Source organism: Emydura macquarii, unplaced genomic scaffold, assembly GCF_026122565.2.
Source record: "Emydura macquarii macquarii isolate MOO-44397 ecotype Brisbane River unplaced genomic scaffold, CSIRO-AGI_Emac_v2 contig_2994, whole genome shotgun sequence".
Lineage (NCBI taxonomy): Eukaryota > Metazoa > Chordata > Testudines > Chelidae > Emydura > Emydura macquarii.
The window spans coordinates 5,266,611-5,290,502 of NW_027133131.1; the positions used below are offsets into that span (position 1 = coordinate 5,266,611).

The 23,892-nt window shown below is 50.1% G+C and overlaps 1 protein-coding gene across 1 annotated transcript; it reads right to left on the bottom strand.

Moving 5' to 3' along the window:
• Positions 1–293: 293 nt before the first annotated feature.
• Positions 294–23,478, bottom strand: SP7 (Sp7 transcription factor). Its single transcript, XM_067529636.1, has 2 exons — positions 23,391–23,478; positions 294–1,573 (listed from the first exon to the last, which is right to left on the bottom strand). The coding sequence occupies exons 1-2, from the start codon at positions 23,476–23,478 to the stop codon at positions 294–296; spliced, it is 1,368 nt and encodes a 455-aa protein (XP_067385737.1).
• Positions 23,479–23,892: the final 414 nt, after the last annotated feature.

The window sequence follows — 23,892 nt, forward strand, 5'->3', positions numbered from 1 at the left end:
AGAGGCTCAGGAGGCCTGTTGATGGTGAAGAAAACAGGGAGACCTGGGGACTCGGTTCAAATCCCAGCCCCTGCTGCATGTGACTTTGCATCAAGGTCATGTGACTCTTCCATGCACAGCTGGGAATGGGGCAAAAAGTCCAGGTTTCAAGAGGATCCTGTTGAAGAACCCAATAGGTGTCTGCATCTGAGCTGCCACGTCCCCCCCAGGCAATAAATTATCTCAACGAGAGGGGGAATTAAACAGGGGAAGGAGGAAGAAGAGGAGGCTGGAGGAGAAGCTCCATCCCTAGCTTAGATCTCCAGCAAGCTACTTTGCTCAGGGCTGGTGGTGTCCTTGTCATCGGTGGCCAGCCCGTCTTGCAAGGCGGCCCCTGGGGAGCCACCGCTGGCGGCCGTCTCCTTCCTCTCGGCTTCTCCCTCGGGAGGCTTGGCCGCCCCCATCTCGGTGTGGGTCTTCTGGTGCTTGCTGAGGTGGTCGCTCCGGGTGAACCGCTTGTTACAGAGCAGGCAGGTGAACTTCTTCTCCCGGGTGTGGGTGCGGACGTGACGCTCCAGCTCGTCCGAGCGGGTGAAGCGTTTGCCACAGAAGAGCCAGTTGCAGACGAAGGGCCGCTCGCCCGTGTGCCACCGTAGGTGGGCCTTGAGGTGGGATGCCTTGCCGTAGACCTTCCCGCAGCCCGGGATGTGGCAGCTGTGGATGGGCTTCTTCCGCAGGCTGGCGGCTGAGGCCCCGAGCCGCTCCAGCTCCTGGCAGTTGGGGCAGTCGCACGTCGAGCGGCCGGTGGTGCCGCTGAAGCTACTGCCACGCGGGGCCTTCAGTCCAATCCCGCCTTCCATCAGGGAGTTGTTGCCCACCGACTTGGGCTTGTACATCTCCTGGGGCAGCATGTGTTGGCCGGAAGGCAGGAGATGAGAGGAGGAGGTGATGCCCACGGCTGGGTATGGGGCAGGGTTCAAGGTGGTGAAATCGGAGCTGTAGCTGGGCAGCTGGGGGCTCAGGGACGTCTGGGCGGGCACAGGCTGGAGGGAGCCCTGGAGGCCGTCCGACTGAGGCTGGGCACTCAGCCAGTTGGTATTGGAGTGCACGTCCCACCAGGAGGCCGTGGCGTTGCTGGAGCTGCTGGAGATCCCGGGATGGATGCCGGCTTTGTACCAGGAGCCGTAAGGGTGCGCCATGTCCAAGGAGGTGTAGACGCTGGGAAGGCACTCGGCCGAAGGGTGGCCTTTGGACACCAGGAGGGAAGACGGTTCCTGAGAGCCGGAGGAAGCTGGGAAGGAGTGGGAGAAGGGGCTGTAGTCGTTGCCGTAGGTGGTGGAGGCTTGCGGGCTGGCCGAAGGGGACATCAACCCGTTCCCGCTGGGGAAGGCGGCCGTGTAGGAATCTCCCATGGCCTCGGCACTGCGGAGTTTGGGGGTGGGCTGCTCGGCTCCCAGCTGGTACAGCTTCTTCCCCAAAAGATTCCCTGCTTTGCCTGGCGTGGCCGAATCTCGGATCGGACTGGAGCCTCCAAATTTATTGCAGGTGGCCGTTAGCATAGCCAGGGGGCTGGAGCCATAACGAGCTTCTTCCTGGGGGGAGGGAGAAAGAAGGACAAGGCGTCAGCAAAGGGAGACGGGATCTGCTGCTCACGCGCAGTGACCTGGGCTCAGCGAGACCTTCAGCGGCTGAGTTTGTAGCGGACCAGGCTGATTCAGGGGTGACCTAAGGTCAGGGGGTCAGGACATGGGGCAACACAAATGCAGCGTGAAAGAGAGAAACTCTCACTGGGAACAATGGAAAATCTCCCCCACCCCATTGAGAACAACAGAGAATCACCCCGCGTCGCCAAGAACCGCATTCACTTGAACCACTGCAGTGCCCTCATGGGAGTTGTCGTTTCGGTGCCTGCCTCCTGCCCCCATTGTCTCTTATGGACTGTGCTCCCCAGCGACACTCCATCTCCCATGATGCATGGAGGTCATGGGATTCCCATGATGCACCAATGGCAGCCAGAGGGGAGACTGTGGTGCATCATGGGAGATGTAGTTCAGCCAGCAAGCCTTGCCCAAGGGGGAGAACAAGGACATGAGGCTTGCAGAAGGCACCACAGTGGCTCCGGCATATGCAGATTAATGTCAAACTGACCCCAAACGAAACATTTTCTGTTGGTTTCTCCAACTGATTTTTTTTTTTTTTTTAATTGGCTAAATCAACATTTTCCCACACAGAAATTCCATTTCGCTGCGACCACAGTTTTCTGTCAAAGATACATTTCAATGGAAAATTCCCAACCGGCGGAGTTGCTTCATAGTAACTGGATCCTCCCAAAGGGGTGTCTTGTGGGAGTTGTAATTCGGGTGTCTGACGCCCCCATTCTCCCCCCCATGGACTGGACTCCCTAGCTGGACTAACTTTCCATAATGCACAGAGGTCATGGGATTCCCATGATGTCTCCTAGCAGCACACAGTACGCACAGTGACAGCTGGGGTTTTCAGTGAATTTCAGTGAGATTTGGAAAGTAAATCCTTTGCCCGCCTTTGAAAATCCCAACAGTAGAAAATATATACATTTTAAGGCCAAAAGGCGCCATTAGATCATGTACTTGAACCTCCTGTATGTCACAAGCCATAAAATTTCACCCAGTCACCTCTGTATTGAGCACAGTAACTTGTATTTGACTAAAAAACAGTCCGACAGAAGCTGAGGAAAAAGGAAGATGTAGAAGCTAAGGAGAATCTGTGCTGCACAAGGAGACTGCTTCAAGCAGTAGGAGATGAAGAACAAAACATTCTCACATCAACAGCACAAAGCGAAGGTGGGACAGGAGGTAAATGGTAACCAAGCAGAGGGACTGAGAACTACAGCTGAGCAGGTTTTCCCATCTCACGAGAGGTTTTGAGATTTCCAAATGTTTTCCCATTCCGAATCAGGATGAACAAGTTGAAATCTCAGAAATATTCGTAAACTAATCATCTGAAAAAATTTCAGATCAGGTCAAGTGAAGCATCTCGTTTTGGTACCTTTGAAACATTGCAGGTTGTTTTTGACCTTTTATTTAATTTTTTTTTTCGTATAAATGCACCAACATTTTTAAAGGAAAAGCTGTTCTGAACTGAAAAACAAAACTTTTCATTTAGAAAAATGTCAAAGCGTCTGTGTTTGATTCTCCTTTTCCATGTGGAAGATTTGTCAAAATCAATCCTTTCCCATGAACGGTTTTAGTTTTGACAAATCAGCATTTTCTGACGACAAAATATTCCTGACCAGCTCTGGTGAAAACAGAAGTGAGACGTGGACAGGGCCCGGATGGGGTGAATACATGGCAATACAGCACACTCGTAGCTATCCCAAATTGCCTTCTGGTTCTCAAGAATCTTATATTTTCATTTTTTTAAAAACATAAGAGCAAGTCTACACTTAAAATGCTGCATTGATGCATCTGGACTGCTGTAATGAAGACGCTCTAAACTGACAGGAGGGAGCTCTCCTGTTGGCTTAGTTAATTCACCTTCCGGAGAGACGGTAGCTGTGTTGGCGAGAGTTGCTCTCCCATCAACATAGCACTGTCTGCATCACTCAGACGTGTGGATTTTTTTCACACCCCTGAGTGATGTAGTTATACCAATATAAGTCTTTAGTGTAGGCCAGATCTAAGTCTCTCGCTGTTAGAGTTGCAAAGAATTCTTTGAAGCCATGAACTATGTGTGACTGACAAAGCAACATCTGCCTGAGTTTGCAGAGAGCCTGAAACGATATCTGGGCAAGGTGTGAACTCTCTGAATAATAGTTCTGAGAGGCATGGGCAAAGCTTATTTTATGGGTGGAACTTGGAAGACTCCCACCAATTTTTCTTTTGGTCTCATGTAACCACTGGATGTGGGATCAGATATTCAAGGGGCTCCCAGAGGGTCAGTCTAAGACATGTGACTCCACAATCGGGACCAGATTTTCCACAGAGCTCAGCCCCCAATTTGCACCCGAGAGGCTGAGATCTTTGGTGCCTAACTGGGTGCTGAGATGTCTTGAAAATCTGGTCCGTAGAGTCTGACAGGATGGCTAGAGGTTAATTGGGAACTGGAGCTGAGCCGAATGGGGCAGGTCTACTTGTCGGTTTCTTCAGATCTGGCTCTCACTGAGTAACTCAACTAATTGGCATCACCGCACCTTGCACCCAGCCCCTGTTCTCGCTCTGGCTGGCGCGGTCCGTCTGACCCTGGATGATTGTTTCTCTCAGAGATGGGCCCAGCCAGAGGAGCTGATCTGAGAAGCAGCACAAGGAGCTGCAGATTGGTCTGCAGTCTGGAACTCATCCCCTTTGCTGTTCCAGTGCTGGATTAACCTCCCTGGACACAGCTTTGCTGATGCCTCTCGATCTCTATGGTCCGCTACTGGGCCTTCCACACACAGCTCTGCTCATGCTCCTTAGTCCTGGCCTTCGTCTCCTCACTGCTCTTCCAAACCTGGGACCATCCTACACACTCCGCTCTGCCGGCACACCTCGCTCCTGACCTGCTGCCCTCCGTGAGATAGCTCAGAAGTGAGTAAGCAAACCAGAGCCATAGTTTCACTCCTGTGTCCTTACCCAGGCAATCTCCCAGCACAAGCATGGTCTCGTGCCTCTGTATAAACCACATTTCAGCCATTACCAATCTCTACTAATTGACTTTATCCTTGTTAAGGAAAAACATTCCAGCCAATGCATCTTGAGTTTCTATAGTGTCTTTCACTCCCAAAAGATTCCAGATCACTTTACTGCTGCCTCATTACTTCACTGCTGGCTTTACCCCTCATTAAAATGCAGCCTCCTCTGGGATGGAATGTGACAGCTGTTTACCTGCGCGCAGAAACACTTGCGATGGTTTGGGGCAGGAAGTGAAAAATACTGTGTCTATTAGAAACTGCAGGGGGAATTTGGGGCAGGAGCTAGCAGGGCACCTATCACAGTGGCTGTTGCTATTTAAATGATAAATTAAATAAGATTATTGTTAATATTGACCTACGGATCTGACCCCAAAATTGGAATCTAGCCAGGACGTTAGAGCAACAACTCAGGCTTACAGAAAGCGATGTGCTCTGACCATGCAAAGAGTTAATTTTAAGCCATCATAGAACCATAAAATCATAGAAGATGAGGGTTGGAAGGGACCTCAGGAGGTATCTAGTCCAATCCCCTGCTCAAAGCAGGACCAAACCCAACTAATCAATAGGATTATTCCCGTGCTTGAAGTTCAAAAAGTTCCTAAATCTTGTCAGGATCAGTCTTCCTGGCCACGTGCAGTGAGGATTGCTCTTGGATGTCCCATTTGAAATCTGAGTCAGAAGAGTTGTGTGGTTTGGTTTGTTTATTACTCATGGAAGAATCACTAATACTCATGAATGTACGGTGCACGATTTTGGAATGCTCACTATTGTGTGCAATTTCACACCCCTGCAACATGTTGCTTTGTGTGACTTTGTTTTGGAAAAAGGGCTATTTTCACATTTATAAAACCGTGTGCCTTGCCTTAGATTGAGACTGCAAGGTCTTTGGGAGAGGGACTTTTTGTCCATTGTTTGTACAGCACCTAACACAATGGAGTCCTGGCCCATGACTGGGGTTCCCAGGTGCTATGATATAACAAATAATAAATAATAACATGTGGCAATGCATTTCGCATGGGGGTGAGGGTGGTTCTCACTCCAGGACTAGGGGTGAGGCTGTGACAGAAGACGGGTTCTTTATTTTTTTCCTGGAATAATTAATGCACCCAAGCAAAATTTGCCATGGAAACAGTCCCCATTCTGGAGTCCGGAACAAAATGTGAAAAGACTTGAAATTCAAGAAGCATTGCATTTTTGTTCCAGATATTTCGCAAACTACTGCTTACAGCACTGCGGCCAGAGGTGAAATCCAAATCTACTGCAAATTCAAGGGAAATTACCTTCCCCTGGACATACAGTAACACACAACACTGACCTGCCACCCCTCATACTCGGGGAGGATTTCACTGCCAATTGCATGTATGACCCTAATAGAGTGAGCTGCTCTGGAACTCATGATTTTTGGTTTCTGTGCCCTGTCCCTTTATGATTCTGCTAGAGCTGGCTGGAAAACGGAGGGTTTCATGGAAACTTTCAATTTTGTGGGTGAAAAATAAAAACTCACAAATTTTAATCCAAGCCCCAAAAATTTCTATTTAGAAATGTTGCTATGGTGCCTCGTGGAAGTTGTAGTTTTGATGCCTTCTGCCCCTCTGGGCTGGGCTCCCCGGCTGGACTACATCACCCATGATACATCATGCTCTCCCCTTGCTGAACTGCAGTGATGCATCATGGGTGTTGCATAGCCATGGTGTATCATGGGAGATGCAATCTGGCTGGAGATCCTAGCCCTTACAGAGGAATTACAGCATGAGACACCCAAACGATAACTCCCATAAGGTACCATTACATCTTTTCCAAATATACATTTTTTGGGGCAGTTGAGTGTTTTTTTCAATGAACAGTTGAAAATCTCTGCAATAAGCAGATACTTTTAGTGAAAATGTTTGTTTAATCAAAAACCCAATTTCCTATCTTAAAACAGTTTCACTAGGACATTTTTGATCAGCCCTAATTTCTACCTTTCTTGTCATTAACAGAACCTAAAGAGAAAAAATTAAATAGTCTAGAAAGAGACTTCTGCCTGCTTGTTCAGCCATTTTGTTCTCAGCATTGCTGCAGATTGTCATAGAGGAGATACACACACTGTGGTCTTTCCAAGAGACTTTACTTTTGATCTTTCTTGTTGCATTTTTTCCTTTAATCTAAAGATACGTTACTTTACTCTGAAAGCCATCTGGTTGCTCCTCGTGTATCTATGTGACACCTTGCTGCGGGACTGGGCGTTGCCATGCATGTCATAAAGGTGCGCTCCCACACAAGGCTGCAGCCTGCATGAAATCTGGGGAATTTCCTGCACGTTATTATTTGCATTAAGGTAGCACCCAGAGATTTCATCAGAGATTAAGGCTGCATCATGCTACACGTACATGCAGCACCTAGCACAACAGGACCTTGCGCTCAATCAGAGGCAAGTCAGAGAAAGGCTGGATTATTATCCCCATTTTACAGGTAGGGAACTGAGGCATACTGCCATTGTGGGTGTTAGGGGTCTAAATACCTTTGAGGATCTGGGCCAGAAAGTCTAAGTGACTTGCCCAAGGTCACGCACAGTCTGTGGCAGAGCCAGGAATTGAACCTAGGTCTCTTGAGCTAGGACGGGACCCAAACACAAGTGTGGGCTCCGGGTTGGGTGGGTGAACCTCTCAGGCTTGGGTCAGCTCTCCTCCCGCTGCCCGGGGAGTTGGCATGGTAGCAGCCACACGCCCCACTTCTGCAAAGCATGCTGGGGAGCCGCGACTCCTCTTGCTCTGCAGCACATAGACAGCCCAGCAGGGGGTGGCAGCCAGTGGGAGCATCAGGGTCGGGTCGGGTGGCGTTGAATCCAGGCTGGGCTTAAAGCGGCCTCTACCCTTGAGCCCCATCTTAGCCACAAAACCACCTTTTTACTACGCCCATGCGGTGTGACCCAGGCTAGCTCAGGGCTGGAGGCTTACGCACTCAGGCCCCAATTCAGGAAAGCACTTAAACACGTGTTCAACTCATCCGGTGTCCCAAAGATCATGACATTTAGGCCACACACAAAAAAATCTGGTTGTTTTTTTTTTTATTGGCTCTCTGGGGTTTTTTTTGCAGGGAGGGAGGTCACCATTTCAAGCTTTTCTCTGCAACCACTAGGGCTGGAAGCCTCCTTGGCTATTAGCCAGACAGTCAGGGATGCCACCCCATGCTCCAGGTGTCCGTAAGCCTTTGATTGCCGGATGCTGGGACTGGAAGACAGGGCATGGATCACTCGACAACTGGCCTGTTCTGTTCATTCCTTCTGCAGCTCTGGAACCAGCCACTGTCAGAAGGCAGGATACTGGGCTAGATGGACCATTGGTCTGAGCCAGCATGGCCATTCTTATATTCTTAAATAAAAGCTGAGATTCTTCTACAGCCCCATGACTCCAGGAGCTGGGGCTTGAAATTAAACACCAGATACTGCCAGGCTCATGATAAAATGTCCCGTCATGTGCTTGCGTGGTTTCCTGAATTGGGGCCCGATGTCGATGTGGGGGAGGGACAAAGACTCTGTTGAAATTGTTAAAACTCATTCAGTAAAACTCTGGTCCTTACTAACATGCTGAAGCGAGAATATAAATCCAGCTTTGCTGCCTTAAATCCCCACCACCAGCCCCTTGGCTTATTTTTCCCTTGCTTGTCTCATTATTTTTCCTCCTCGGAATGGCTGATCCGCTCCACGCAGAAGCTCGTGGCTGCTGAGAGACTCCTGTTTCCAATCTCGTGTCTCCCTCTCGCTCTCTCTTTTTTATGGCCTTTTAATTGAATTACGTTGTGGCATTTTAAATCCTCCTCTTTCCCTTCCTTAAACGACTTCCTCTTTATTTTGCTCCCTTTATGTTTTTAATCTGCTGCTCTGGGAGCTTGGGGCTTTGCCAATTCTGACATGCAATGCGTAAAAAAAATCAGCGTATTTCCAGCTCATCACGCGGCAGCTTTGAACTGCATGCTAAGCACCTATCTATCTTGTCACCGGAATCTGGAGTGCAAAACCCGGCATTTCCTTCTTTAACATCACAGCTATCGCCCCCCCCCCTCCCCCGCGCCCACCACTAGCCCCATTGCTGCTTTGTACTGGGGGTGAGGAAGAGCTGAAAGAATCTGTAAATGTTTGTAATAACTCGTCTAGTTTTGTACATGTGCCATTGCCCTCTACTGGAGAGAATCACAGCTGCTCAGCTATGTGTCCTAAACCCTGTACTGCAATCTGCTGATAAAGATTCTCCTTGAGCTCAAGTAGTAATGCTTTCAGAGCAAAAGGGTCTGAATTCTGTTTCCATTGTTCCCAGCGAATTGCTAGATGGCCTTAGGTTTGTCTGTTATTACAGGAAGATTGTCAGCTCTGGAATCGTATTTTTACATACTTTATTTTTCACTATTTGTGGCTTTTTAAAATTTTATTATTATTATTATTATTATTATTTCCCTGAGCTAAGACTATTTTTATTAGGATTCCGGTGTCACCCACAATCTGCTACTTGCTTTCCAAACATAACAAGACACAGGCCTTGCATTCTAAAAAAGCTGCACAAATTTAACAAAAAGCTGATCTAGTTAAAGCAATGCAAATGCCTGCTGCAGACACACAGCCTCACGTAAAGCAGTTTAGCTTTGATCTAGGTTAAATCAATTGATGCAAGGGTGAAACTGAATTAAGTGTTTCTACAGCAAGAATTTGCACTGATTTGGCTTTAAAATCAAGACGATGTTTTTCTAAAATATATGTTCTAGTTCAAACAGGAATTATTTCAGGGAAGTCTTGTGGCCTGTGTTATACAGGAGGGTCAGGCTATTAGATCACAGTGGGCCTTAATCTCTGAATCTATGAAAAAATCAATCTAAGTTTCATCTTTCACTTTGCTTCTAGTCCATTGCAGTTAGTCAGTTTCAGCTGATTAGTCAACCAGTTTTGTAATGTCCCGGGCTTGTCTACACATGTTACTTGTTGTACCAGATTCATTAAACTAGTTCAGTTAAACCAGTGCAAAGTCCTGTGTGGACGATCTTATTTCACATTAAAAGCAACTAATTTTGATTTTGCTTAAACCTGTTCCTAACTGACTTAAACTAAGCCCCAATGAATCTGGTTTAAACTGAAATAAAAAGTGGCCAAATGGCCTTTGGCTCTGATTTCACTAAATCACTGTCAAATCGCACCTTAAACTGAACTGGAGCAACCCTGCACATAGACAAGCCCCTAGAGCTGTCCCAAGACTTGGAAACCACCCAGAGGATCCATCCCAATGTGGGCTGGGACCGGACTTTGGGTGCTCACGGTAGATTGCCCAGGCATCTCTTAGTAATGCCCCTCAGAGTGGTCTCAGGGCTCTGACTCCCAGCATGTGCCCCAGCGCTTGCGTGGCGAACGCTGCCAGGAGACAGGAGATTTGCCGTTGGCTGTTGTGACATAGATTCCAGGGGAAACATTCTGACTGGCCTTTAGAGGAACTCGCCCCTTCCCAGCAGCACCAAATGTTAAGCCAAATCCGGCCTGAGAGTGTCTCTTTCAACAGCCTGGGAGGGTCCTGCTGGCTTTGCAGTGCAAACACAGCCTGGCAGTGCCAGGCACCTGGGAGCAATGCAGTCAATGGAGCTAGACCGGGGACAAGTCTGGCTTTTAGGCAGGGGCTTACTGCTCCTCGGGCTAGGTGAGGCGAGAGGACAGGGAGCTGCCTGAGATTCCCTCCCACCCCCCGACTCTGGCTGGCGACAGGCACGGCCAGATGGAAACATCCAGAGCCTCAGCTATTCACACAAACACCCAGAGACTCAGATGCGGCCGGGCTGCTCCGGGGGACGTGCCAGACCCCAACATTGCTGCCGCCTCAGAGTCTGAGGAAAGCCGGCGGTGGGGGCAGGTAGATGGAAAAGAAAACCCTGGGCCGTGGCTGAGATAGACAGGGCGGCTTGGCATCCGCCCAGGCAGCGAAGGCACGACCCACTCCCCACGCTCCGGCCGTATCAGGGACATCATGGAAGCCAGGAGACCAGCCAGGTAGCGTCTGCCAGACCCATGGAGGACAGTTGGTACCAGCAGCTGAGGGAGCTGCTAGCCCGGCTCAGACATCTAGGGCTGGCTACGGGGAGAGGGAATCCTCCATGGTTCTCGACGGGAGCCGCTGGGCAGGGAGCGTTTATGGAAACCTGGCCCTAGGCAGAAGCGTGAGCTGGGTGTGAACTGCAACCAGATCAGAATTAGCGTCGTTATTATTTGTATTTCGGTAGCATCTGGAGGCTCCAGCCCAGCTCAGGGCCCGCACAGTACCAGGCGCTGCCCAGACACACAGCGAGAGACAGTGCCTGCCCCAGCTGAGATATGGGCCCCATGGTGCCAGGTGCTGCACACACAGCGAGAGACAGTCCCTGCCCCAAAGAGCTCACCTTCTAAACAGACAAAGGTGGGAGGGGAAACTGAGGCACAGAGCAGGGAGGTGACTTGCCTGAGGTTAATGGCAGAACCAGGAACAGAATCCAGGTAGGCCAGTGCCCCTTGCCACTAGACCACACTGCCTCCTGGAAACCTACTGGCTTTTGTCCTTCGACACTTCCCCATTGGAACAGCTGCTGTAGATGTATTGACCTACCTGAGCCTTGGGCGAGGGAAAAAATTCCTGCAGGCTCTGAGCCCCAGAGGATTTAGACCAGCCTGGGCCACAGCAACATCCTCAGCACCCTGCCTGAAGAGACGAGCCCAGGACCTCAGCATCAACAGGCCTGGCCCTGCCAAGCGTGGGACTCAGCTGTGCCAGTGGGTTTTACAACAATCCTTGTTCCTCAGGAGCCAGGCTGAGAACCTCCAAACTCATTCCACTCAGGGGCTCAGAGCATGATCCCTTCCCAGTGGCTGTGGATCTAGGCCAGGTTCAAGCTGGTGGCCTAGCCATCAAATACACCCTAAACCCACTCCCTGTGCCTTCCGGCTGCCCCAGCACCTCATCTAAGGCAGCCTTCAGCTACAGCCATGTCTAGACTGGGGGAGCGCTCTCCCAGGATAGGAATACCGCTTGACTACACAAAGCGCTCCTAGTGTGAACACAGCTTATACCAGCAAAGCTGCGATCTCACCGGTAGATCTTATTCCCCCAAAACGAAGCAAGCTACGCCAGTAAAAGCACAGCTCTGCCAGGGTAACTGTGTCTGCCCCTGGCGTTTCTGCCAGCGCTGCTGTATCAGTCGGGGTCGCACATTTTCACAGTCAGTTTCACTGAGTCAGTTATGCCGGCAGGAGTCTGGCGTGTAGATATGGGCTTGGAGATGCAGGCTCTAGCTCGCCACTGAGGGGTTTATACCGCATCCAACACCAACAGGCTATTCAGGGATAACTGCTAGAGCAGGAATCATCCTCTCACCTTCACCTGGCTTTTTGTTAAGCCATTACAATCCCCAGCGCCCTTTGATCAGGTCCCAGAGCTCTGCGTAAGTGTCATTGGCTTATGGGGCCCTTCCATTTGGCTTGATGGCATTTCTCTGCTTGTCTGTCTGTAATGTGACAACTTCTGAACACCGCAGACTGCCTATTCCAAAATTTCAGGGCATGTTCTAGGTATCTAAGCTGGGGGAAATTTGGAGAAAACAAAAGGGGCAAATGAGGGACACACAGCGTCCATGACATCTGGCTGGCAAAGCCATCCGCGTCAGCAGCCTCTGTAATTCTCTATAGATCAGGGAATTGGTTGATGGCAGAAATCAACCCCTTCCAGCATGAAAACAGCCCTCGTTTTACCCTTCCATGTCCCAACTAAACTTAAAATGCTGACATCCTGAGAAAGAAAGAAAGAGATTAATGGGGGAGCACCCAGGGACCCTGGCATGGAGGAGAATGATGGATCCTGGTGTGGGATGGAAGGGGGGACACACACAGAGCCCCTGGCCTGTGGGAAGGGCAGTCCCCAGGAGTTCTTGGATGATACACAATGGGCTTGTGGGGGGCAACGGAGAGGCCCTGTGGGATGTGCAATGAACTTAGCCAACAGAAGTAATGAAGCATTTGAGCCCCCTTCATTATCCTCATTTCACAGATAGGGAAACTGAGGCAGAGAGAAGGTAATGACCAGGTTACACAGCCATTTAACAGGAGTGTTAGGAACAGAACCCAGGCATCCTGGTTCACAAGCTTGCGCCCTGCCCCACGCACACAGCCAGCAAACACTGAATATTTCCTCATGCCCGATTCACACTTGTTGGCCCTGAGCACGTGTGAGTGATAATCCCTTTGCTCTCCAGGGATTGCCCCATGCTTTCATTTGCAGCCGGTTGGTCTGTTTGCCTGGCTGGAGTTGTCAGAAAGAGAACACATCACACACATCTAATGGATGCGATGCAAGGGGCTGTAACCACTGGAGGAGTAATGGGAGACTGTTACAAAGAGGAACCTTTAAACGGAATATCAGGAAATTCTTTGTAGAGTCTATTTGGCTTGGAAATCTTTTCTCAATGGCACTAGCATAAACACCATTGCTTGGGTCTAGTGATGGGCGACTAATGGATTTTTTGTTTTGGGGCAATTCCAAAAAATCGGGGGTGAGGGGGAGGGGAATTACTTTTGTTGACCCAAAATTGAAAATTTTCAAACTTTTCGTTAAATCGAAAAGTTGCAAAAAATTTCATTTTGGTTCAACGAGACATTTCCTACAACGCCGAACGAAACGTTCCATTTTGGTGTTGAGCTTTTTTCTTCTTCTTCTTCTTCTTTTTTTAAATGAAAAAACTTTTAAAAATCCATCAAATTCAACGTAATGTCGAAAGAAAAAGTCCAAACGCTTCCTTTTGAAAGTGCGGAAACAAAAGGGTTTGACTTTTTCTGAACTGCTTTTAGGGTTAGTTTGGTTTTTTTCCCAACCAAAACAATTTGCAGAAATCATCATAAATTCACAAAACATTTCAATCGACCTGAATCGACGGGAATTTTTGCTGAAAAAGCTTCCAGATAAAAAATTTTGCCCAATTTAATTGGAACGTTTTAAGAAAAGGTTCCAGACGTCAGAGAGCTTTTTAACCCAGCAGGGAAAAGCCAAATGAGATCCAATGGCTGGAAATGGAAGCTAAACATAATCAGACCAGAATTAAGGTGCAATTTTTTGACCGGGAAGGCAATTAACCCTTGGAACAACTTATCGAGGGATGGATGCCCAAGCCTGGATGCCTTCCTAAAAACTGCATCCGAACTCAGCTACAGGACATGGGCTTTGTGGAGGAATCACTGGGGATCAGTTTCTCTGGGCTGTGTTACGCAAGAGCTTTAACTAGTTGATCAGAATGGTCCCTTCTAGCCAGGGCCGGCCTTATGGGTGGACACTGTGGGCAACTGCCCAGGGTGCTGTGTTCGAGGGGGATCACCGTGGTGAACAGGCAGGGACTGTGGCGAGCCTGCGAGACCAGGGAAGGGAGCTTGGGGAAACGGGGGTGGGGAAGGTAGCAGGGCCCAGGGGCAATGGGATGGGTGGGGAGCCCGGGGAGGCAGCAGGTGCTGGGGGCGATGGGTGGGGAGCCCAGGGAGGCTGCGGGGGCAGGGGTAATGGGGTAATGGGTATTGGGGCTTCTGAGGTCTTTACACGCCACTCGGTGGCCGTTCTCCGTCTGTCTGTCGGAGTGTCACCGTAACTTTCGCGTGCTGCAGCTGATCAATTCCAAAATCTCAGGGAATGTTCCAGGCATCCGTGGCCAGAACCCTAGTGATCTGGGTGAAAATCAGAAAAAAACTGAAGGGGGAAATGGAGGACAGATGGAGCCCCTGGCATCTGGTTGGTAGACCCAGCACTTTCAACCACCCCAGTCATTAGCCCTCTCTGGAGGCCGGGCCACACAAAGGGGTTTATGAGTAGGGCTACAGTTTTGTCATGGAGGTCACAAGGATCATGGAAATCATGAGTTTGAATAAAAGCCCTAAAACTGGCAACCCAGATTTGATTAGACCCCCAAACTGAGTGGCATTGCAATCCCACGCGCCAGGTCACGACGCCACTCAGGTTTGGCCCATCTGCCCCTCTGCAGTGGAGAAGTGGACGGGCCACACCTGAGTGGTGCAGGAGGTTCCAGGGAGGCTGGAGCGAGCTGTTCTCAGTGGTGTTAGATGATAGAACTAGGAGCAATGGTCTCAAGTTGCAGTGGGGGAGGTCCAGGTTGAATATTAGGACGAACTTTTTCCCTGGGAGGGTGGTGAAGCACTGGAATGGGTTCCCTAGGGAGGTGGTGGAATATCCATCCTTAGAGGATTTTAAGGCCCGGCTTGACAAAGTCCTGGCTGGGATGATTTAATTGGGGTTGGTCCTGCTGTGAGCAGGGGTTGGACTAGATACTTCCTGAGGTCCCTTCCAACCCTCATCTTCTATGATCCTATGACACCCGTGTGCCAGGTTGCAATGCCCCACGGGACAGGAGCTACTGGTGCAGAGTGAATGCAGGGTGCGTTTACTCTCCACCCCCAACAGAAGCCTCCCCGGGCCGGACCTTTCCACACCAACTACATTATTTGGTGACTGTTTGGTGACATCATTTTTTCCCACCCCCTCTGTTGTGAAATTTATTAAAAATGTCCGTGCCAAAACCAGAGCCTTTTTAATGAGTCAGCTACTGTCACCAAGTCAATGGAGCTACTACTTCACCGAAAGCCGTCCCCATTCATACTCTTCACTAGAGAATGCTCCAGGCTCAGTCCCACGCAGGGCAGCTGTTATGTTTGTGCAGATAGCCAAGCACAGGGTTAGAGGATGAGGGAAAAAGGGGGATTTCGACCTTTTTTGGGGGGAGTATTAAAAAAGAACATTTAAAAATATTTCATGGCCCATTAGAACTTTCCCAAGCCAACGAGAAGTTTCCTGAAGCACCAGTCTTTTTATTGATCTATTTCGTTCTCTCTCTAGTGACTCTTCTGTGGGTTTTTCTTTTTTCTTTTCTTTTTTTTTTAAAGCAAACAAAGTATCCATCTGATTTTTATAAAATTCCCCCCAAATCGGCCACTCTGCTCTTGCCACTAACTTTATCTCCAGGCTGATTTTTGTTTGTTCCACATTTTTTTGGGGGGGGGGAAAAAGCTTCTTTCTTATTTTATGCAAGAAACCGGCAGAGCGCCCACCGGTCTTTCAGTGGAGCCGTGCACGTTTCAGCTTCTTTCTGAAATCATTTCTATGGGCACCTAGCAGGCCCTTGGACTCATAGACTTTAAGGCCAGAAGGGACCATCGTGATCACCCAGTCTGACGTCCTGCACATCGCAGGCCACAGAACCTCGCCCACCTACGCCTGTAACAGACCCCTAACCTCTGGCTGAGTTACTGAAGTCCTCAGATCAGGATTTTAAAGACTTCAGGATGTGACCTCCCAAGATCTGAACTAGCACTTTATGCACATCTTTAGGTCCAATAATAAAGATCCAATGTGGCTCCCACGAAACCAGTGTGGGCCTTTTTCTGGCATTGCCAACTCGGAGTGTTCAGAAAACCTGCAATTCCTGAGTTTGGTGTAAAAATCATGAGCTTTTAAAATTAAATACTAACGGCTGGGTTCTTTTTATGCGTATTCTGGCTTCTGGTGAGATCGTTTGATTACATCAGTCATGGGGATGTATTATTTCCTTGTCTAACACAATGAAAGCAGAGATTCTGACATAGTCTCATGACTCCCGGCTCGCGAGATTCCCGGTAAAATGACAGCACGGGGATTCTCATTTACATTAAAGTCTCTTTAAACAGCCATACGGGTGCAAAAGGGGGCCTTAGTGTAAATGAGACTTGGTCTATGGAAGCTTTGCCATTGACTTAAACAGGAGTAGGATGGGGCTTTAAGAAATGTGTACATCTGGCCAGCAACATTTTACTGTAGCATCAGCAAGAAATCCCTTAGGGACGGACCATCCTCCCATTTACACCCATTTTAAACGGGTGTCACGCCATCAACTTCAGTGGAACAAGTTCTGATTTACACCAGGCCTTTAGATTCTCCCTGTGCTGACCCCCTTACCCCATCGTACTCCAGGCCAAGCTTGCGTGTGTGAGAGAGAAGGAATGAGCTGGTTTTTGGTCGGGTTTTTTTGTAGCACAAAGTAGGGCTTATAAAGGGGTGGGCTGGGGGGAAGAGAGAGTATTAAAAAATTAATTAAATGGGGGGGGGGTCTGCTTTAAAAAAATGAAACTGGCTTTTAGGCCATGCGTGCATTTAAGAATGAAACTGGGGTATTTGGGGGAGTGCCCTTTAAATATGATTTTGGGGCGTTTTCTGAAAGGTGTGCTTTGGGGGTGTGTTGAAATCCTGGATTGGGGGGGAGCACTGTGTGCTTTAGAAGCAGTCTAGTTTGGGGGGGGTCCATATGCTTCTCTTAAGAATTCAGATGAGGTTCTTTGTTGATGGGGTGTTTGTGTTTTATTCTCAGAATGCCATTGGGGGGCGAGAGGGTGGGGGGAGTGAATTGGTTTGATGGGGAGAGTTTGGGAATGAAATGGGGTTTTGATGGAAAGACGCCTCGGGGAGGGAGCAGGGGATGGGGAGTTGGGAGTTTTTTCTGGCTTTGGGAGAAAGCTGAGTGGTTGGAGCTGGGACTGGAACTCCTGGGTTCTCTCCCTACCTGGGGGGCGCAGTGCGGTCTGTAATGGAAACACTGGCATGAGAATGACTGTGGGGGCACCAGTGCAGGGCTGTTACCCGCCCCAGTGAAATATTCTCTCCCTCCCTGCTGAGTCGGCCAGCTTGGCCATCCAAGACACCCAGCTTCCCCTTCCACTTTTGGGAGTGAGAAACGATTCAGCCCCTAACCACCCCCTGGTGCGAATCCTCAGTAACTCCCTGGGCTTTCCTCGGAGTCGCAGCTGGAATAGAGCCATGCTGGCGTAGCTAAGGCCCGGGGCCTGCGGGGAAGGTGTTGCACCAATACAGCAAGAGCAGTGCAGACCCCCTGCAGCAGCACAAGCGTGTATATTGCAGCAACACAAGTCCAATGTGGCACCTACGCTGTTGTGACGGCCGACACTGTGGCCCTCCTGAGCCCGCCTTTCTACAGCCTCAGCTAAAGCTCCAGCCTGCATAGCTGGGAACAGAAACTGACCCACGTCCTGTGGGGCTCGGTCGCAGCAAAGACCAGGGAGGCAGACCAGTGAGTTCCACAGCTGGTGCGTGCGTCAGTGGGTTGCCACCGCTGCCCTTCCACAGGTGCAGCTCTCCCTAGCCCAGGCAAGCTCGACGATGGAAATCTGCCCTCTCAACTCCGGGAGATTACGCCGATGCCCCCTGAGGATTAGATAAATTAGATCTGGCCAGCCCTGGAAGAACAAGATGGAGTGGAACCTAGCAAAGGGGATACGGGTCGGACAAACGCAAGCCAAGGACCCACCACCAGGAAGCCACTATCCCGCTTGCTGGGAGCGCTGGGGGAGGCAGCTTTGACGTCCGTCCATTCGGGGTGTCGCTTCCGCCAGTCCTTCCACTCTTCTTGGCCTCCAGCCCTTTGGCGAAGGCAGGAAATCTGGAGTCACAAGCCTGGGTTCTGTTCCCGGCTCTGGGAATTAAGATGGGGAGGGAGCCAGGACACCTGGCTCCTCATTTGTTACTGCTCTACTTCTCTACCTGAGAAATACCCCCTGCCATCGAGAATGTCTGGGCCATCTCTGAACCAAAGAAATGCGAAGGGGCGCCGCAGTGGCCTTTGTTCGGCAAGCCGGTCTTTGCACGGAGACGCTTGCTCTGTGTGGCTCCAAGGATAAGGAGCCCTCGGGGAGGATGGCTGGGCTGAGCTGGGGAGTTTGCCGCAGGCTGGGGGAGAATCAGAGGCAGAAGAACGGAGGCTGCGTTTACATGCTGGGTGTCTGTGCTTTTCTTCAGTCCCTGCTCTGAGCTGAACCTGGGGGGGGCGGGATGCTCCAGACCGTGGATTGGATTCTTCTCAGCTTTGGGCTCTGCTTGAGCCTCTCTCTATTGGCACCTGACCACGGGAGACAGAGGGAATTTCATCTGACAATAGACTCTGCCGCTGACCCACTCGCTGGACCAGGGCTCTGTCGCGTCAAGGAAGGAGCCAGGGCTCTGACCTGATGCTAACCGTGATCACCACTAATCCAGTCCCCTTCTTTTTGCCTTCTCCCGTCTTCTCTTTGGCCTCGTCTGTGCCAGCAAAGTGCCCCACTTGAACGACACAGATTAAAAAATGCACGAGGCAAAGCCCTACGGGGACACACTTGGGGCTTGCTGAACACAAAAGTTACAGCAGTTTAACAAGCTATGTAGTTACACCCTTGTGTGGACACATTTCGATCGGTTTCAGACTAGTTTAGCCTGCACCCTTAATAATAACAACAACTCCTAGTGCTTTTCATCAGTAGATCTCAACACAAGTCCATATCATTCGCCTCAGATGGGGAAACTGAGGCAAAGAGTGGTCACCCAGCAGGCCAAGCTGTGACTGGACCTCAGTTCTCCAGCATCACAGTGCAGTGCACTATCTGCTATGCCACAATTCACCTTTCCTATACCTTTAGCTCAAAATAAGTGGGAGACGTCATATCTCTGAGGATACTGAGAATTTAAGCATGACATCATGGAAAAAAACATACAGGCCTTCCACTGGTTGCAGGGTGCAAAAGTTACTGCTGCTTACTGGGTGAGCTACCACATTACAGCCTACTGTGCCTCAGTTTCCCCACCCGACTAGGAATAATGATGCTACCTGGGCCTCGCATGGGACAGGTTGAAGGGTCATTCACATTTGCAAAGCTATTATTATTGTTATACACAAAGGTGTAACATGCATGCATAACATACAATGGGCTCTGTGCTGACACAACTTGTCCCCTCCTCCATATCTTTCTGAACAGACACTCCAGCTAACCATAGCTGGCTCTTTAGCTTCTGCTACAGCAGCGTGCACTTTTTAGGCCTGGAGGTCCCTGGTTCAGGCCGTCTAGGGGGTTAATTTAAATGGGAGCTTCATCTAAGTGGAACAGGCACTGGATGGGGACTCAGGACATCTGTCTGCTGGGTGACCTTGGGCAAGTCACACTGTGTGCCTCAGTTTCCCCTCCCAACCTTTGTTTCTTTAGACTGTGAGGTCTTTGGGGCAGGGACTGTCTCTTACGCGGCAGTGCCAGGCACGCTGAAGTCCTGATTTCAGCTGGGGCCTCTGGGCAGGCTAATGACATATACAGCTGGTCAAGACTCATGTTATTTGGCATTTTAATTAAAGCACCAGCTCCTGGAGTCATGTGATGATAATATAACCCCCCCAGAGGCTTTGAAAAATCTGTTCCTATGAGAATTCCCCGTATCATTAGAGCAAGAGGGGAATCTTGGTGCTGAGAAATCCACTAGGAAGATAGGAGAGGAGGGTTGTTTTCTATGTGACGAAAGAAGGAGGGTGTGGGCGTGTGTGTGGGTGCAGAGGATGCATGTGTTTTGATCTCTAATCCTCCAGAAGCCCTAAAAATTCCCCAGGAGAAAGATAATCAGAGCGAAGGAGATGGAGAAGGGGGAGGGAACGTGGCTGATAACGGGTAAAACTCATGTCAGCAGAAACAACAATGGTCCACAGGATCAAGAGTGAATCCCGTGAGGATTCGCAATAGAGATGCAGATGGAAAAGACCCTGGTGGGCGGGAGGTCAGTCTGAAAATCTGGTTTCATGACGGCACCCACCAACGGGCCGAGATCACTGGGAAATCCAGCCCTGAATGCGGTGGCTGGGCGCTCAGAAATCTGGCCCTAAACGGGCAAATTTGCCCCTGCCGTAACCTGGTGCGCCGTTGCTGCCGTTGTGCCCAAATGTGCTTGGCCCGAAGTATTTAAAACGAGGGATATGCAATTTCTTTCACTGATCTGACTAGCGTGAAAATAATCCCTGTGCCCTAAAACAGGAGCAGATTAACCCCCCCTTGGAATCTAAGATGGTTTGGTCTGTGATCCCCCCCCAGTGCACACACAGATCTGCTCCATCAGTATCCGACTGGCAGCTGCACAGGTGGGACCGGCTGCGGTGCCACGTCTCAGCCCCCGGCACGCACGCTGCCCGCTCCCTCCCAGCGCTGCACGCCTCGCTGAGGCTGGCAGCAACGCTGTGCCCACCCACGGCGCCTCTGGTGCTAGCTGCATTTTACAGACCTTGTTTAAACAACCCAATGTGCTCCGGGGGCGCTCCGAGCATTTTATTAACACAGTTCTGCAGGTGGATAAATGGAGGCGGGGGGAGAGGAAAGGCTCTGCACCCCGCACGTCAAGAGCAGAACCTTGCCCCTTATTCTAATCACGAGAGAATATTCCCTCCTTGAACCAAGAAGTCCCATGCCCCTGGCTTGACCCAGACATCCCAGTGTAACCATTATTCCCTCCCAGCACTGGAAGGAATACAGCCCAGGGGACCCAGTCCCCTGCCCTAACCACTCAACTCCCTCCCAGAGCCAGAATAGAACCCAGGAGTCCTGGCTCCTACATCCCAACAGGACACAAGTGTCCGTCCGAGCCCCACCCCCGCACTCCACAGCTGCCATCCCAAGCCCACCTGCATCAGGGTCTAGGGGCGAGTCCGTCTCATGCACCCACCTTCTCCTGAGACCCCTGGCGCCCCTGCATGGACGACAGCCGAGGTCAGGCTGAGCGACCCGCACATGCCATCCACGGAAGGCAGCTCTTGTTTTTCCCAGCTGTAAGTTTCCTCAGCCCAGGGCCCTTTGGACACGGGGGATGGAACTGATGCAGGGTGAAGACACTGACTGGGCCAAATCAGAGGCAGCCCTTTGATTCGTCCATTCCCTCCTTGCCCTTGTGGTTCCATCCTGATTGAATCCCCCCTCTCCAAAGGAAATATATACACATCGAATAAAATGTTGGCGACACAGAGCAGGGGGCAGCCAGGTGAACCTCCTGGTAGCTGTGCCCCAGACAGACAGACACAGGACTGGCAACAGACAGAACAAAACGGTGTCAGCAAAACATCAGGCAGAAGACTCGGATGTGCGGTGACCCTCTTAGAGCCTCTCTGGGCGCACCACGCCACCAGCTGCAACGGGCCGAGTTCAGAGACCAACAGCCAGATTTCTTGGGAGTTAGGTGCCTAAATCCCTTGAACATCTGTCCCCAAGCACCCTCCACTTGCAGTGAAGCCGAGACAGATAAGGGCAAGTTGCAACGCAGGGATCAGGCCCAGAGGGAGACTGGGCGGCTTGTATCTCCTTGGAAACAGTGGCCATCTGGGCAAGAACATTTGTCTCTAGGCTACTCGCCACCCCCAGCTAACATCTTGGGAGAGACCACAGCTGGGTTTGCCCTCTCCCAGTCACAGGCAGCAAAAGCACCTTCAACACACCCTGGGCCTAACCTGGGAGGCTGCGAGCACCCCTCGGACAGTGCCATGCACCCCCATAGCCAGCTCCCCGGATGGAGTCCACCGGTGTTGGAGATATCGACGCCAGTGGAGTGATGCCAGTTGACCCCCACTGTGGGGTCTGGTGCCATCGACCCCAAGGCAGCGACGATGGATTTACACCCGTCGGCATGTCTCGCCCACTGACGCCAGTGGATCTTCAGCCAATTTACACCAGCTGGGGTGTATTTGCCCCATTGCCATCAATGGATCGACTGATTTACACCAACCAGGTAGCTGGTTAATGTCGCCAGTTGAGGGCCCTCTGGGCCTAAAAGGACTGATTAAATCTTACTCTTAGCCCTGCTCAACCAACCGTCTTAGGCACCTAGATTCCTGATGCCTGTAACCAGGATCCAGGACGCTGAAAACACCATTGCTTTAACGAGATCCATTCCCCCCACCTTCTTCTTATTTTCCGAGACTGCAAATCAGAGAATGGAAGGGGTGGGGGGGCTAGCCGGGCGCTGGGGTTTTTTAATGTGGAACATGACCTTATTAACACACCTACTGCCAGCCTTGAATCGCTCACCACCCCTGAAATTTAAACTTCAAACAACTGGTTGGGTTGCGGGTTTTTTAAAAAAAACTTTCAGGCTTTGGGCTGGTTTTATTTTCCAGGGCCAATCGTTATTTCCTTTTTGTTTGTTTAAATTAAAATCCCTCGTTATCATCTCCCCCTTATTAAAAAACAACAACAGCAACTACTTCTAAATCTACCCAATCGCCCCCCCTTTAAAAGAAGACTCCGTTGGACACTTTTTCGCCGCACGATCACATAGGATCATTAAAAAGGATTTTTCTTTTTTCTAAAAAAAAGAAAAAAGCCTTAAAAACAACACTTTAAATAGAAACCCCAGCCGGTGAAATTTCTGTAGCCAATAAAATCTGAAAATAGCCCTGAACTGGGAGTTTGTCCTCAACCAAAATCTAAATATTTGTGAATATAGTGGCTGGACAGTTGGGTTTCTGAATCCTTCCCAACCATTGCTCCGAAGGTGATCGCTGCTAGCGAAGGGTGGGGAAGCTAGGACCAGATTTCTCTTTAACTTGATTCCCCTCTTCCAAGGTTTGCCTTTCATCTGAACAAGGCAAACACCCCCGAGGTTTAAAAAAAATACCCAATTAAATGGGACACAGTCCTGGGTTGAAGTCTACATACACACACGCACAAACTAAACACAGATGACACTAAAATCCGGGGCACCCACAATCAGTACCCAGGAGCTCCCACTCCAGAATTTAGAAGAAACATCCCTGATGTCTATTGCTAACCCCCTTCTCCTGCCTCTTGGTATATTTCACCCCCTTTTAAGATTGGCTGCCAAGTCCAGTCCTTATAGTTTCACCATGGATTTGATTTTAGGACAACCCCCGCCCCTAAAGGAAAATGCAAAGAAAGAAAGAAGGTAAAAAAAGAGCTTCTTACTTTTTCTCAGCTCCTTGGGGTTTAGTTTCCACCTGGCTCGAGAAAACCCAATTGCTGCTAAGTCAGGACTCTCTAAGGCCCCTGAGTGCATGCAGTGGGGAGATTACCTCGAGCGCTGGAGATGCCATCTCTCTGTGTGTCCCAGCCTGGGGCGGTTGCAGCAGATTTTGAGGAGAGACAGGGAGAGGGAACTAGTTGATCTGTAGTTAGAAGGGACTGGGGGGGGAGTTCCTTCCCTTTGCACTAGGATCCACCCTCTAATTACAGTCTAGGAGCCTTTGAGCACCCGCTAGTATCCAATAAAGGAGGAGGGAAGGGGGTGGAGGGGGGGGGGAAGTCAGCATTTTTGGATTGATCCTTGTTTCCTTAGAGGTTAGAAAAGAAAGAAATGTGGGTGGGGGGTGGGGAGGATGGAGGGAAAGAAAAGAGGGGAAAAGCAAAACGAATGGAAAAGGGGAAAGGAAATAGAGGGAGTGGGAAGCGGAGAAAGGGAAAGAAAAGAAAC

Coding starts and splice junctions, on each gene's coding strand:
- SP7 (XM_067529636.1), bottom strand. CDS start 23,478: ATGCACTCAGGGGCCTTAGAGAGTCCTGACTTAGCAGCAATTGGGTTT. Junction 1,574..23,390: donor AAACCCCAAGGAGCTGAGAA/AAAGTAAGAAGC, acceptor CTCCCTCCCCCC/AGGAAGAAGCTCGTTATGGC.